The sequence below is a fragment of the Leuciscus leuciscus genome, assembly GCF_965113295.1.
Source record: "Leuciscus leuciscus genome assembly, chromosome: 7".
NCBI classification, from domain to species: Eukaryota; Metazoa; Chordata; class Actinopteri; order Cypriniformes; family Leuciscidae; genus Leuciscus; species Leuciscus leuciscus.
The window spans coordinates 20,958,916-20,976,506 of record NC_138731.1 but is presented as its reverse complement, the minus strand read 5'-3'; the positions used below and the strand labels follow the sequence as shown (position 1 = coordinate 20,976,506).

General features: G+C 38.5%; 1 protein-coding gene across 3 annotated transcripts in view; it reads right to left on the bottom strand.

The window, feature by feature from the left end:
• The window catches only part of pard3bb (par-3 family cell polarity regulator beta b), a 326,232-nt gene that overhangs the window by 119,900 nt on the left and 188,741 nt on the right, over positions 1 to 17,591 (bottom strand). For all 3 annotated transcript variants that reach the window (XM_082176476.1, XM_082176477.1, XM_082176478.1), the window contains one exon: positions 3,950 to 4,159. In XM_082176476.1, coding sequence (XP_082032602.1) covers positions 3,950 to 4,159 — 210 coding nt within the window. The remainder of the gene's footprint in view (positions 1 to 3,949; positions 4,160 to 17,591) is intronic.

The following is a 17,591-nucleotide window of genomic DNA, read 5'->3' as shown; positions in this document are numbered from 1 at the left end:
AATGACCGTACAGCCGCCCTATTATTCGGAGACACAGAGGAACCTCAAAGGCCTGCTCCAGCTCCCACTTCTCTAATATGCATCAGAAAACTCTTTTGTTCGGACCAGCGCAAAGGCTTATTGTAAATATCAATCCGCTGAATACAATGCTAAACGCCGGGGGGAAAAAATGGTGAGAAAGGATAAAAAAAAAAGGGGAGATATTTCCCATCATGCTCACGTCTCAATACGAAAACACTTAAAAAGAGCAGGGCTTGAGGACTTAGAGAGCAGTACCTATGCTCTGAAAGCCTTACATAATAAAGCTATAATGACACTGCTGTGAGCTCAAAGTGAAATAATGGAAACCATTTCAAAGGGAAATAAATCCCTTCCTTAAATGCCTCTGTTTATCATCTTCAGTGATGTATGGCTTTTGATATTTATATGGTTTCTTCTCCATGTGAGAAGGCCTCTTGGTAGACTGCATCGTCTTTTTTTCCTTGGGCTGGAGGTGTAGTGGTTAAGGCTCAAGGCTCGCAACTGGAAGTTTCAGGTTCAAACAATGCAAATATAAAGATCTCATCATTTGCCATTTCATTTTTAAATTTTTTTCCTCAAAAGTATTAAAATAATCATTGAATGGAGCGTTCAGGAACTGGAATTGTTATGAGAAATTGGAACCAGAATTGTTAAATTCCTAAAGATTTCATTCCTTAACCACTGTGTGCCTGATAACAATAGCAACTATTTCACAAAGATATAAAGCAAAATCAGAATGTTTAGATCTGCCAGTGAATATCTGGTTCTAGAAAAAATTCTAAATGCCTGATCCCATAAACCTCGCAAACCTTGGTGATTAGTTCTTCCTTAAAAGCATTTTAATTCCAGCCCAATACCTTGTAAGTATGACTGTTTCTTGGAAGACTAATCAAAACCTGCACCCAGACTCCTGAAGTTGTGTAGCAGCCAATCAGACTGGAACCGACATTTATCAGTCGATTCTTGCTACTTTATATGCAATATACACCGTAACATATCATGGGCTGTCGATGGATGTGCTGTCTGAGGCTGAGAATATCACCACTGTGCCCTTGAGCAGGGCACTTAACCCTAGGTTGCTCCAGGGGGATTTGTCCCTGTAATAAGTTGATGGTTCATGTCATTCAATGGCGACACTCTGTGAATGTCACATAAACAAACTCCACCACAAACAAAAATTATAATCTAAGCTGTTTAAACCAGATCCAACATTATCATACAAGGGCACAAGGACAAACAATTCAGCATGGATTAGAATTCAGAAAACTGAGAAGGATGGAAATATTTATTAGAAACTATAGAAGTGTGAAATACCCTAAAAAGAAAAAGAAGTGTGTTTAATTGCACTGAATGTGCACGTGTAGTGTATTTCAAATCTTAAATAGCATTAAAAAAAGTGTACTCAGATATTATATTAAATAAATAAAATGCCACTTAAGAGTAAATAGATAAACCCTTGAGTACATTTTTAAAGTAGACATTGTAATAATGTCAAATTAAAAGTAGGGCTATATTTTAAATTCTGTTTTAATATTTGGTCATGCTTTATTGAAGTAACATACTAAAGCACATGTTAAGTACTTGATTATACATTTTTTAACTCTGGATAGCTTTTTAGTCATTCTAGTAAATGTACTAAATTGCAACTTCATCATTTCACATGTTTAATTAGATATACATTTAAATACATGACATACGTGCTTCAATAGAAATTACATTATGGTATACTTTAGATTACCACAAATGATGTCAGTACATTCAACAGTACACTAACCAGATTTCAAAGACATTAAAAGTAATTATGAAATTATATATAAAGATGTTCTTAAGTACCATTTAAGTGGGTCAAAACACTAAAAGGTCAGCTAACTGAATTTAATATAAACTAAGACTAAGATTTTAATATAATATCAATTAACATGCAATTAAGTGTCTGAAAACATTACATTCAGTTATCACTTGAGTATATTCTTTAGTATACTTTTTCATAAGTGCACATTTTAAAAGTATGCTACTTCTTTTACACGAGGGTATGTATGAATAGATTGATAAAAATATGTATGTAAATAATCACACACGCACGCACGCACGCACGCACGCACGCACGCACGCACGCACGCACGCACGCACGCACGCACGCACGCACGCACGCACGCACGCACACACACACACACACACACACACACACACGTTGTGCTTGCATGTTTTATGGGGACTTTCAATAGACATAATGATTTGTATGCTGTATGAACTGTATATTCAATCCCCTTACACTAACCCTACCCCTAAACCTACCCATCACGGAAAACCTTCTGCATTTTTACATTTTCAAAAAACATCACTTAGTCTGATTTATTTGCTGTTTTTCTCATGGGGGCCAAAAAATATCCCCACACGGACAAGGATTTCGGATACATCTTTGTTGGGACATTTTGTCCTCATTATGTACGGTTTACCTGGACCACACACACGTGCACGCACACACACACGCGCACACACACAAGCAGATTATCCTTCCACAACAGGGGCAATAATGAGAAGTGAGTGGAACGCTGTGTGCCTAATTACTGTCCTCAGTAATTAGCAATGAGCTGCCGCTGTTTTCTTGACCAGAAGAACTGGGTGTGCACACGTAAGTGTATGTGTGGTATCTCCACACCATGGAAAACAGCAGATGTATTCACACGTCCTTGAGCAAATGAGAAAATGACCTGATAATTTGTGTTAATGAATTTGTTTTTAAGCTATGAACTCATAACTAAGTCATCCTGGGTGGCACAATTGAACCACATCTCAGGTTGAAATTTCAGAGAAAGTCTTACAACAAAGAGATCCGGTTTTATCGTGATCTCCATGAATAGGGAATTTCGATACTGCATCAGGATGTGTGTGTGCATGAGACAGGATCTTCAGCTGTGGCGTATCTGTTCGCACTGACCCTAATGAACAACCCTTCTCCCCTCTCACACTCTCTCCTTCTTTCGCCACATGTCTGTAGTCTGTCGTCTCACGGAAGGGCCAATTAGGCTGGTGTGTGGGAAGAGGAAGCACATGACAGGGATAAAGCCAAACACTTTACTCTCAATTACTCTCCCTCAACAGGCACACACTGACTTCACTCACACACATCCTCAATCACTACACATACTAATGTAGCACCTGTGCATAAACATGTTCAACTACAGACTTATGTGAGTCAGACTTATAGGAGAATCAAAGTAACACGTTGAATATACCTGTAGCAATTCCAAATGTCTTTAAAGTCTTACTTTTAACTAACTTACTTACAACTTTTATTTATAATTCGTACTATTATTTTATATTCTCGCTTATTACTATTTTTTTTTTTTTTTGATTTGCACTACATTCAATATTTTAGGGTCAGAGTAAGATTTTTCTTTGAGAGAGAGAGAGAAATTAATCATTTTATTTGGCAAGGATGCATTAAATTGATCAATAGTGACAGTAAAGACATTTATAATGTTACAAAAGATTTCTATTTCAAATAAAGTATGTTCTTTTGAACGTTATATTCTTTAAAAAAAAAATAGTTTCCACAACAATATTAAGCAGCACAGCAGCAAATCATCATTTTAGAATGCTTTCTGAAGGATCACGTGACACTGAAGACTTGAGTAATGATACATTAATAAATGATTTTAATATATATATATATATATATATTAAAAAAACTGTTGTTTTAAATTGTAATCATATATTACAATATTACTGTTTTTATTTTTGATAAAAAAATCTTTATTTGTAGCCTATTCAGTTTTTTTTGTCATATTTTCAGTGTGTAGTGCAGTGTGTGACCATTTTCAAAATAATTGGTATTAAAAAGCAGCACAAAAGCTGGTGTTACTACACACTGCACCTTTAAATCCTCTGTGGTTGACAGTGTTACTGCTGCATTGTGGGTGCTCACCATCATCATCCTCTGGCGGGCCGTCATATGATTTGTCGATTGCTGCGCGGAAGCTCTCGTTGCAGCCACGCCCTCTAACCATGTGTGGGCGGGGCCTGTGGAAGGGCAGTAGCTCGTTCCTCTTGGCCTCTGTCATGGCAGTCTGCAGACTCTCTAGAGAGCTGGACTTCTTAAGGCCTAGCGTGGGTCCCAACTCAACGCCACCGCTCACTAAGACAAAACAATGAGGAAAAATAAAAACACATATTATGACAATTCAACAGCCTGACAAAAATGCCTTTTCTTTTCATTCTTAACATCTTCTCCACAAATTTCTGCTACCAATTCAGGCCTAATTAAATGTTTTTAGATCATTTTAGTGTTTGGTGTGCAATTTCTGCGTCATGTAAATTTGATAATAAAGAAATGTAAGATTAAAGTGAATTAAAGATTAAAGATCTAATTGAATCGATATCCCAGGCAAAAATAATAGCAGTTAAGCGAAACAAAAAAAAAAAACAAAAAAAAAAAAAAAAAGGATCAACCCTCATTTCTAAAAAATAAATTAAATTACATAAATAAAGAAACAAATAAATAAATACATAAATATACATACACATAATGAAGTATTTTTATATAATTATAAACGCTTAACTTATTTGTAAAAACATGTGCATTACTTCAGCTGTAAAGGTGGTTATTTTTATTTAATTATTTTATTTACAGCCGTTAAAGGGTTTTAGGTTTTATGGTGTTGTAAAACTTCATATAACTTCACAGACATAACATTAGTGATATATATTTGACATCTTGTGGCTGTACTATTAAAAATTGTTGTGGTAATCAACATTTTGCCACAAATGTTGTCAACTGAGCTTAACTTGTACTAAACCTGAAATATTCCTTTAACTTCCACTGAAAGTATGACATTTAAAATATAACTGTCTGTGATGAAACCATTGTACTATTTATATAGTACATTGCAACTGGTTTACTTTTTTTTTGCATTTCTTTACATACTACTTGCATACTTCTCTTTCTTATTTCTGCAAAGGCATGACATGTGAACAACAAAGCGTCTTTACATTTTTGCAAAACCAAACCTAAACTTAACCAAAGCTTTACAACTACATTTTTGCTGTCTAGCAATCACTGGCATTAGGAAATGTTAATAGTTCTTTGTGAAATGCTAGCTCATTTGTTTCTGTGATTTGATTGCTAATCAAAGATGGTGGGTCAATAGAGACTACTGGAGCGTTTCCCAAAGGCATTCTGGGAAGAAGACAAAGCAAAACGTTAATAATGTTTGAAGTGCCAAAGGTGGATCTTTATAAGACCGAGCATGTATGTGAGTGTATGTGTGTTTGTGAGTGTGTGTGATTGTAAACACTCTCTCTCATCTAATGAAAATGACTTTTTAAACATGCGTCTCCACAGGGAATGATGGATGAAGGCTCAACCCTGGGACTCGTTTCTCCATCAATCAGAAGCACCTTCTCTATCTCTCTATCTCCCTGCTTTCCAACTCTGCATACCTCCATCCTTCCTTTCGTCGACCCCACCCTTCTCGATACATCTCCTACAACCAGAATCATTAGCTAAAGCGCTGCAGCTCCTAGAATGCATTCATGAATCAGGAAATCATCGTATCGACAGGTGGTGCGCCTCACTGGAATTCCAATCAGCCTGGCCTGCTGCCGGCACCGGCCCCCTTTTTGTTTGGCTAATGGTCGTTTAAATGAAAGTGGAAGTGGGATCAGTCGTTTAATCTGTGTGGCCTCCAAACTGCCAGAGAAGGCCAGACGAGATGAGCCCAGCCCGGCCCAGCTGCATGCTTTCGGCTCTCAGGATTATGACACAGGAGAAATTTATGCACATATAATTTGAGATGTGAGAGAGAGAGAGAGAGAGAGAGAGAGAGAGAGAGAGAGAGAGAGAGAGAGAGAGATGAGGAATGGCATGCTTAGAGATAGGGAGGGTGGACATAGATGAGGACACAGCTGGATGAGAAAGTCTCCATGTAACATTATAACAGATGACAAACTTTGAAGTTTGACAAGAAATTAAAGTCCATGAAAGGATGACAAAGGATCATATGTGGATGTACATGTCACCAAGGCTGTATTTTATAGTATAGTATACAATACATATTATAGTAATTGAAAATAACTGTTTTCTATTTTAATACATTTATATGTTGTGATGGTGAAGCTGAATTTTCAGCAGTCATTACTCCAGACTACTTATAAAAACTTTCAATAAATAAATAAAAAGCTACCCCAAACTTTTGGAAGGTAGTGTATGTGTTTAATTAATATGTGTGTTAATTAATGAATTCTTTTTTTTATTTTTTTTTATCCATCACACTTCACAACATTCTGGTATTAATGTCAAGTGGGAACTTATGAACCTGCATGTGCTGGTCAGAAGCGATGTTTCATAGTTATAAAGATTTAAACCAATAATATTGTTCTCACAAGCAATAATCATTTTGCTTCAAAAGCCATTGACTCATTAGCTTGGCTAGTATGCATTACCATTGTGCTTGTTTTGTGTGGTATTTAAAGCGTCAACTTTGGAGGTCCCGTACACTTACATTATATGGACTTTCTAAAAATCTTCAGTTGTGTTCATCTGAAGAAGGAAAGTCATATTCATCTGGGGTGGCATGAGGGTGAGTCAATGAGAGAGAATTTTCATTTTTGGATCGAATATACCTTCAGTTGTGAGAATGAGCACTAAGAACGGGCCACAGCTCTGACGACTTGAATTTCTTTGAAAGAACAAGTTTTACTTATCAAGGGCTAATCCTCAAGTTTAACCAGAAAAGACCGAAGCAAACCACTCTTAAATTGGACTTTCAAGCACAAGGCAGTGGTGGATCATAGGGAAATGTTCATTAGCAGCAGTACGGAGCGTCAGGGAGTGGGAGAGTTCGCTGCAGCTGAGCTCCAGTCCAGACTGTGGATTTGTGCGAGAGGAGGTTTATAAATAGCAGGCCGCTGATGTACCAGCCAGCGTGACTGAAATGTTCTCTGTACGAGCACAGTTAGTGTCACAAACGTAATTACTTCTGTCCCACGGCCTGCTGATGGAATTAAGCAGCTTTTGAGAGGTCTTCTCTTTGGAGGACTCCAAAACTTTTTGCTTGGAGGAGAAGAGTTTAAATATGTGTCTCGGGATACTAGTGTGCTTTAATCAGACCCACGTACATGCTGGAAAAAAACAAACAAATTTTAATACAAAATAATGAGTTTTTTTTTTTTTTTTTGACCTCTGTAATCCCTTTTTTTTTTTTTTTTGTGAAGTATTAGTGATAAAATGTGAACATATCTTGAGCTTGTGTTAACCATAGACCTTATTTTAGGCATTTAACCAAAAACCCCTTCAAAAAACACATTGACTTTGGGACAATGAAAGCGGATGTGCAAAATTGCTCATTTATATTAGAGTTTTAAGACAAATAACTGCCCTGAGGCATTGATAAGATGACCGCCAAGTGAACTAACTTTGGCTGCTTCCGAAAGCTTTATATATTTTAGCCCATCTGTCACGGAATCGAAAGCACAGGATTATGGGATATCACAGGCAGCGAAGGATACATCAATAGCAGCTTTTCCACTGTCGGGCTGACCGGTTCTCATTGCGCAACCGTCCCATTCCGTGCCGATCCAGGCCAGCTGGTACAGTTACGGTTACATTTTCCACTCTAGGGCTAATAACGCCCGCTCTTTGGAATGTAATACAAAACCGTCAGTCGGTGCCATGGTAACGCAAGAGTTTACAGATGAAATGAGATGTATAGCGACCAGTTATGGAGGATGATCAGATATTTCTTTTAATTGTATTATTATTTGGGGTTTACGTCACTTAAATAGAGCGATTAGCCAGCTACAGAGAATCTGGAAGCCAGGCAACAGACAAGTGACCAATTCTGAGTTGCGACGTCACTTCACGGATTCTACCAGAACATGTTTAGCGCGGTTAGACAACGTGCAGAAAATTCTGGGCCGAGAACGGTTTGTAACCGTGCCGTACCAGGCTCAAGTGGAAACACAACTGGAACCGGCCCTTGACATCCTAAGAACTGTTCGGCCTGACAGTGGAAAAGCGGCTATCAAAAAAAAAAAAAAACTATCCAATGAAGGGTTGCCAGTAGACAGGATGTGACACAATCATTGGATTAGGACGTGCCTTGTCGCCTTCCTACCTCCGTATGCAGCATTTTTCCAGCTTTCGGATACAGCCTATGTTTCAAAACATATTTAACAGACACTATAAAGAGAGATATGTGGAGCGAATCATTTGATAGGTCAGCCGTCTTAGTGTCATACGTGTTCTCCTGTCACACTCAGAAACACTTACTCTCGGTTCATAAGTGCAGTGTTCAGGAAGCAGCTTTTTGTGAGTTATACTCCTACATACCTCATGTACCGAGTCTGTCAATCAAACTCAATGGTGTATTCAAGCAGGAAGAGAGGATAGAGACACATATGCCAGTTACAGTTCAGACACACTCGGACATCCTACACAGACTGTAAACCCTGTTCTCCTCCCCACCGGATGGCATTAATCACAACAGTGCAGGTATTAAAAACCTGTAATCCTGGGCTGTTATGATATTTTCGCAGCGAGAGATGTATGGCTTCGATAATTGCCTACGGCAGGCCTTTAAAGGCATCTCATAATTACGAATCACCTTTATTGGGTTAGCGTGTGTAAGGGGGTGTAGCAGGGGTCGCTGGCTCTCGGAGACTGATGGTTGTGGGCGGAGGCGTCTGTCACTTTTTGAGTGCAGGGTGATGGATGGTCACTTGCACTGGTAACCAGCACACACCATTAAACCTCGCCCTCATACCAGCACGAGACAGAGAAACCCTCCCAGCCAGAGCTTTCATCTTATTTTGATGTAATAAAGATTGTATCGATCAATCAGAAACTCATTATGAGCTCGATCACTGTAGGCAGGGCTGGTTTTGAATGTGTGAGTGTGAATGTCGGGCCCCACAGATCTAAGAGTGTGAGCTGAGCTGACTGAATGTTTCACGAACAGGACTCAACCAGGGGGCGGGACCCAATAGGGGGCTGGACCCAATAGGGGGTCTAAAAAAAATAAATTAAAATAAAAACACTTAAAAGGGGGCCTCAAGATGACTTAAAGTCATCATTAAATTATTTAAAGTCCCGCTGTAGTCAATAATTGTATCCCTTCAAACTCATCTTTGATCACCAAAATGACATATTTAAATATGTGTTTTCCTGTGAATTTTTTTCTTCATGCCTTAAAATAGCTTGAATGTAACTCTACACCCAGATTCCATGAATATGCCATGAATATGCTATTTAGTATACGCGGACCATGAACATGCTACTTAGCCCCGCCTCCACTCACTCACACCAGCTCAGAGATCCACTCGGCCAACTTACTGAGGTAAACGCTGCAAAATGGTATCGCTCTTTACAACGTCGGACACTTAAGGGTAATAAATATGATTAGCCTTGGCTATGTTATCAAACAGCTAATAATGTGTTGCTAATGTTACACAAACCATGTTCCCGTTCGCCATCTAAGAGAGTGGAGAAAGGCATATAGTTCATCATAACAGCAAAAATATACCGGGATAACCTGGCTTCTCTTGAGACTCCCTTGCTTTATTGGTTTCCCGAAAGCCCGCCCGCACGTTGACGTGATTGGTTACAAGGTAGTTTGTGAAGTAAGAAACACCAGCGATTTTTAAACCACCTTTTTGAGACTGCATTTTGTTTTTGAAAGAAAATATTTTACTCAGTAAGGACACATTGATTAAAAGTGACAGTAAAGACATTTGTAATGTTGCAAAATTCTGAAAAAAAAAAATCTTTAAATTTTCCGTATAACATAGAATCCTAAAAAAAAGATGTACCACAGTTGCCACAAAAATATTAAACAGCACAACTGTTATCAACATTGATGTTTCAAATGTTTCTTGAGCTTGCTGCTATTAGAAAAAGGATCATGGATCAATTCTGAAGGATCATGTGACACTGAAGACTGGAGTAATGATGCTGAAAATTCAGCTTAGCCATCACAGGAAAAAACTTTTAAATTTATTCAAATAGAAAACTGTCATTTTAAATTGCGATAATTCACAATATTACTGTTTTTCTACATTATTTTGGATACAATAAATGCAGCCTTGGTGAACCAAAGAAACTTCTTTCAAAAACATTCAAAAACTTTTGAAAGGTGGTGTATACTAGTTCTAGTCTACCAAGCTCTAAAATACTTTATCGGGTAGAAATTGTGAGTAACAAATATTTTCATAAATCCTCATCCCTAATCCTTATCCAGCAAATCACAAACAACTGGAGAAGCAATGGGGCCTTTGAATATTGTTGTGGACAATAGGGAGCCTTTTACATTTTTTAAGTAAAATATTAATTAAAACGAGATACACGTTTCAGTTTACTAAATACAAATTCTAAGCTTGAAACTCTAAATATGTCATTAATCAATGATTCACCAGCAGACACATCCAGATTCAAAATGAAGTTTAAGTGTCTGACTCTTATAGTGACTAACAAATTGTTGCTGGTCTATTTGCGATCTTTTCAGTCAAAGTCTAGATCAACTATCACATGTACACACAACACTGCAGCACCTTTACAATCAACTGTGACTAACAGAGACGAATGAATAAAAGTTACACACCAGAAGAGGTGACTTCATCGTTTATCTGCATGCGTCTAAATTCATCCAAGTACACCTGGGAAAATACACTAACACACACAGAGAAACAAACAGATGGCTTTCTACAGCGTAAATTAATCTATCAATTCCAATCAGTGAAATATGGCAGCTTTCAACTTGAATCAACAACAAACTCCTTCTCAATCGTGTACAGAGATTAGCGTGCGGGCACACTCAAATGAGACAGAGAGAGAGAACAGTGTGGCATCAGGGCTCTCAACAGGCCAGCGCTTGGCAGTCACTTGTATGTTTTCAAAGTCAAAATTACACAAGAGACAATGAGCAGCACAGTCTGCACTCACCACAGCCAAACTTCAGAGGATTTATGCACAAACAGTGAACAACGCTCACATTTAGCCACATTTTCTCAAGGCTTCCTGCAAACATTTTTGGAAAGAACTATTTTTATGAAAATGTACGTCTGTCCTTTTTATTGCTTATTTTTGACAGTGTAGGTCAATATGTCCCTCGCATCATCATACGCAACCCTTTAAAAGTTTGGTGACTAAAATGTATTTTTTATTTTTTGATGATACAAAAGATTTCAATTTCAAATAAATTCAGTTCTTTTGAACTTTCTATTAATCAAGGAATCCTGAAAAAGTATCATGGTTTTCACAAAACTATTATAAGCAGCAAATCAGCATATTAGAATGATTTCTGAAGGATCATGTGACAATGAAGACTGAAAATTCAGCTTTGCCATTACAGGAATAAATGACATTTTAATATATTTTTGAATAGAAAATTTCATAATATATCTATTTTCACTGTGTTTTTACTGTATTTTTTATCAAATGCGAGCATAAAGACTTGGTGAGCATAAGGGACTTCTTGTAAAAACATAAAAAAATGCGTACCAACCCTAAACTTTTGAACAATAGTGTATATGAGATGAGACCGTATCTCTCTCTCTCTCTCTCTCGAAAACATGGAGTTTTGTCAGGTTTTGTATTTATTCGATCGCGCAAAGGGCTGTTAGAAGATAGAAAAGTGTTTTACAGTTTGCAATACTTTGACTTGAATTGCTTACATTGGGTTCTGAAACACACTAAAATGCATCACTTCAGTTGACACACACACGCACGCACACGCACACGCACACGCACACGCACACGCACACGCACACGCACACGCACACGCACACGCACACGCACACGCACACGCACACACACACACACACACACACACACACACACACACACACACACACACACACACACACACACACACAAAGACAGAGAAGATCTGCTCTGGAAGATTATACCTGTTGGAAAGAAACAGAGATGTAAAAGCCTGATGTTTGTTAAAGAGGGGGTTCTGGAACCATCCCAGATCCTGACTAAGTGATATATGGAGAGAGGGAAACCACTCGATGAGAGAGAGAGAGAGGAGAGAGAGAGAGAGAGAGAGAGAGAGAGAGAGAGAGAGAGAGAGAGAGAGAGAGAGAGAGAGAGAGAGAGAGAGAGAGAGAGATTTGTTATAGACAGTAAGCATTTATCTGTCTCTCAAACAACACACATGCTTTTCTATGTGTGTGTGTGTGTGTGTGTGCGCGCGTGTGCGTGTGAGTGAGTGAAAGAAAGAAAACTCCTGACTCAGTCTTTAAGCATTTGGAGGTGAGAAGACACAAACACACACAGTTTGAAAGTGCTTTTTCAGCACACATGCCTTAAATCCATTTACAATACTGTGTAATTGTATTCAGTGGTTCTCAACCGGATTTTCTGACATTATTGGGCATTTAGTGGCAAGAAAAGCTAAAAACAAAACAACCATTGAAACTTATTATGTATTTTATAAATATCTTCTGACTCACACTTATATTTTTAGGATCTATGTGTGCTGTAAAATGTATATAATTCCTAAGAATGCAGGACAAATCATGTTTACCCTGGTATAAATGTTAAACATTTAAATAATTGCATTATATTATGTATATTCAGCATTCTTTAAATCTCCCTGCTGTACACAGACCTTCTTGACAAATTCTTTTGGGTCATGGCCAACTTGAGAACCACTGCTCTCAAAAATCTAAAGTTAACAAAACAAAAATATGAAAAACAAATGCAATCTTCCACACGTAGATACATCATCAGCAGAGACAACATCTGAAACTATCTCCTCCATCTGCGCTACAAATGATGACACACTTGTGCACACAGCCTGCGTCAAGCTTTCATTTTTGCCAATTTAATTCCAGTAAATTTCCTGGTCTGTTTCTGCTTATGTTCTTGGCATAACGGTTAAAACCTCAGACAGATATCCAGTGTTTTTCCAGTGGATCTGCAAAGAAAAAACAAAAGCAAGGAAACGCATCTGCGAGCTCCCCGCTCGGGTCTTGTCAGCGATTTTCAGTTTGCTGTGAGATGAATGACTGCATAAAACAAGCTGTTTAATGCTAAATGATTTACGACAAACCTCTCAAACACACTTAGTGCTACAGGTTCAAAGACGCTGATAGCTGCATAAATATTGACAAACTGACCAATCACGGTTTAGAAAAACGATTTGTCCAATCATATCGCTCTTCTCAATGTTGGGTTTTCCCAAAACTACACACAAACTTATCAAATTGCAACCAATATTTACTTTGTTTGATGTTGGATGCCTAGAATTCATCAAATTAGAATCAACATTTACTCCTGAAGGCAGGAGGTTTGGCACAACAGCCTGTGTTATTTGAGCATGACAGCACTTTCTGCGTACAGTATGTAAATCATTAGCAGAAAGAGAAAGCAGATTCAGTAAGCGAGAACACAGGACGTCTGGTTTTAATTTCTATTGTCTGTCTGACAGCCTCATTTGGGCCTTACTGCACACTACTGCTTGACACCAGTGGCATTTTACACATCTGAAGATGATCAGAAGACAAGGGTAACTGTTCGTTAAGACTCCATTTACAATACATGGACACAAAACCCTGGAGTTCAAAAATATATAAGATGTTAAAACTCCATACCATTTGTTTAGAGAGAGTGGAATCATATTTTCACTGGTTTCTGACTGGTGCGGTGTGTGACCTTCCATGTCTCAGCGAGGGTCTGGATGAGTGGGGAGTTTTGAGTGGTTTAGCCCTAAGCTCTTCAGACAGAGATGGATGAGGAGTCAAATTCACAGGAGCAAATATTCTGTTTAGTGTTGCCTTGAGCAGGTGCTGGATATTACTTTGATACACACCGCTGTGCAATAAAAACTCCTGGTCTCAGGCCTGGTCCTGAACATTTACACTTTTTTTTATTTCTCAGAGAGACAGAGAGAGTGATTGAATTATATTTAAATTTTTAATGAGCCACATATCTTCTTTAAAGGAGTAGTTTATCCAAAAATGAAAACTCCTCATTTACTGTATCTATCCGCCATGCTAGGTTTGAGGTTTGACGCCAAACGGCATTGGCTCGTGTTTCCTAAACTAACGCAAGTTTGAACACGCACAATGCAAATTACATCTGATTGCTAAGACGTTGAAGACTATCAATAAATAAAGACTAAAATTCGAGTCTATTCCTCAAATACACAGTGAGAATATTTTGTGCTTGTCCTTTAGTTAGAATGTTTTCCCCCAACATACAAATGGTCAATTTTAGCAATTAATTTATAGACTTGCATATATATATATTTAAAAAAAAAAAATTATGAAAAATTGCAACAAGTTGGAAATTATACAGTTATAGTGTCATTCCATAAATTTTGAAACACACTTAGTAGTTTCAAGACAATCTTACTGATTCTTTCAAGATTAATTTCATGCTGAATAACAACAATTTCTTGGTTTGCAGAAGTATAAACTTGTCTTTCATCACAACTGCTTCAGATGGCATACATTTTGCAAACTCTGCGTGAAACACATCATGCCTTGGCTTCATTTCTCCAGCATATTAAAAATCATAAGAAAGTGAACAGTATCTGACATTCAAATTTTCTAAACAAAGTGTTCCCTGGTTTTGGCAAAGGAGGAGTTTTCCATGACTGGAAAGGAAAGTTGGAGTGTTTGTTCTGGGCCAAAGGCTGCTGTGGTATTGGGGTGTGGAGGGACCTGTGGTTTCTGTATTCAGGCCAAAGTAGAAGGAGAATAGGTTTCCCAGGGTGCTTTGCTCTTACATTATGTTCTCCCTGTACTTCTGGAAAAAGACTTCATCATCACACACACACACACACACACACACACATGCATAGTCTGCTAATAGAAAGCAAGACTCTGCTACGGCGCTCAAGAGCTGAGGCTTTAAAGAGAAAGAAATCTTATGCTCCTTCTCCTCACTCTTTCATCTGCACTTCAGTGCAATTAAGGAGGAAGGAGAAGGAGGAATGAAGAGGCGACTCAAAGGAAGTGGATTCAACTACCCTCATACACTCAGACACAGACAGAGAGAGATGGGGAGAGAAACTGTGTTTGAGGGAGAAAAGGAGAGCTGGTGTCTAGGGAAATATACAAAAACCTGCCAGTCTTGTATATATGGACTTATCTCTGATGATATGGACTTTAAAATATGTGAAAATTTACCTCAAAAGTGATTGATTCGGGACTCTCTTCATAGGCATAAACTCCACATAGCATACAAAAATTGCACAAGAGACTCAACTCAGAATTTGCTATGCTAATAGTCAGATTCGGTAATAAACATCAAAACAGACACACAGCAACAAAATGCATTTATCAGTACACAAATGGCGAAATTTTGCAGGCAAAAAGGTCCGTTGTAAATTATGCAACGATGTTAGAGGCACTGTTCACAAAAAAGTAATTTTCTAAATAAGCAGCTTTATGTTGGTCAATGCAGCGAATTTGATTGACCCAATTTCGAATTTTAACTTGAACTCAATGCGAAATCTGTGTGGGGAAAGATATTCGCTCTTACAAGATATTCCTGATTGCGTGGATTGCTATTGAAACAACTGGATTTCGCCCCCCCCCCCCCAAAAAAAAGTTGAAAAATGGTAAATATGACTGCACCTTTAGAATTTGACCAAAATGACATTCTGTAGCACTACGCTCTAGATTCTCTGGAATGTAACCAGTTCAAGTTTGGTTATTGCTGGACCACCGTAATGGATACGGGATCATATTGGCTACCATCCTATATGTTATTATAGAATTTTGGCACTGAATAAGCACAGGGAATCAAAACTTGTGAAGAGAAAACGTTCTCCTTATTGTGTTGGACTGTGTCCCGCATCTGGTGGCTGGATGCAGATTATTGCCTTGAGCTGCTTGGCCAGAGAGAATTATGGGAGCTCTCGGAGCAGGAGGTGTAACACAATTTTGATGGGAATTGGATTCTGAGGCTAGGAATCACGTGTGGGTGGGACCACGGCTGCCAAGAGAGGCTGGGGCACAAAAAGAGGGAGGGAATATGAGGAGTGATGGGGAGAGAGCACAACGTGAGAGAAAGCAGGAAGGAGAATGGGAACCCAGTGCCGAGAAGGTTTTAGGGAGATTAAAAGCCCAGAGCGAGGGGCTCTTAAGACCATCCTGCTAATTAAATATGTCAAAGCTCATAAAGACGCATTGGGGCCTTTTCCCAGAGCCAAGCTTTACCAAACCCACCTAGTCAGCAAAGCCTTCACATCTTGTCAATAAACATTAGTCTGGGCATCAGTAAAACATCCACAAAATGGATTGGTTTATTAAACGTATTACCAATCCCTTTTTTACTACAGTCTCTCTACAGAAAAATTGCACATGCCAAAAGAGAGTCAATACTCAAAACTACAGGGGAAACTCACACCGCAAGACAACAGCACGTACACACATAGATAGGGCAAGGAACCCAGAGAAATCCGCAAAACAAAAGGCCACTGTAGACTGTGGTGACATATTCAACTGGCAGGCATGTAAGCTGTATTGAATTCAACTCGGAAAGTCTGAACACTACTTGGAAAGTAATAGAACATCACTTGATGTCCCAATTCCAACTTGGAAGCTCAAGCCGAAATCTGACTTGATAAAAAAATACCGATTTAAAGGGTGTGTTCACACTTCTTGTTCGGTTCGCTTGGTTTCTTTGGTCCGGACCAAAAAAACAAAACATTTAGTCCTGGTCCGCTTAGCGTTCGATTGCCATTTTTAACACTGAATCTAAAGATACAGAACCTAAAGGCATACGGACACATTCACAACCTGACTTGTCGGCTTTTAAAATAAATGCGTTTGTTGGATGTGAGGAGCCTGCATATGATTGTTTTCTGACCAGCTGATAACTAGTGAAGTGCTTATAAAATGTGGGAAGGACTCAAAACAGCAGCAGGAATCCCTCCGTCACACACACATGAAGATCTGCTGCGATGAGACGCGGTTCTGATGCCTGTATCAAACTGTGATGGGCAATATCGTGAATATGACGAGAAAAAACAAGTATGCATGAGCATTCTGTCTTTTTTTAGGGTCTCATCTTCCCGTTTTTGGTTCGTTTACCTTTCTTTGGTCCGAGTTGCATTCATACATCATTCGAACCACACCAGAGTTCATTTGAAAGCGGGCCGAGACCCATCTTTTTTGCGGTCTCTGTCAGCTTGTTTGGTGCGCACCAGGGTTCAGATGGCAATGTTCACGCTTATTCAAATGAACCGCACTAACATAGCAATTGCATCAGGGTTTGTTTTAATCGAACCAAACATGCCAAGTGTGAACACACCCAAAAAGAGCATGTGCTGTATCGTACATGTACTCTATTCAATACTATTTCAAACGTTTCCCATAATCTACTGCTAACGTAATTTAAACGTTTTACTCTACAATATAAAATACATCAGTAATACCCCACTCCTGATTTTCTTTTAAGTTTGTATGTCTTAAAAAAGTTGGTTGCTAACAAGTGGCTAAATGAGACTACATGGGTTGTCTGGGACATTAAACATCATCACAGCAAACAGGTAAACTCATCTACTCACTAGTCCGCTTTTAAAGCCATTGACCGTTTTACATTCCGTTAT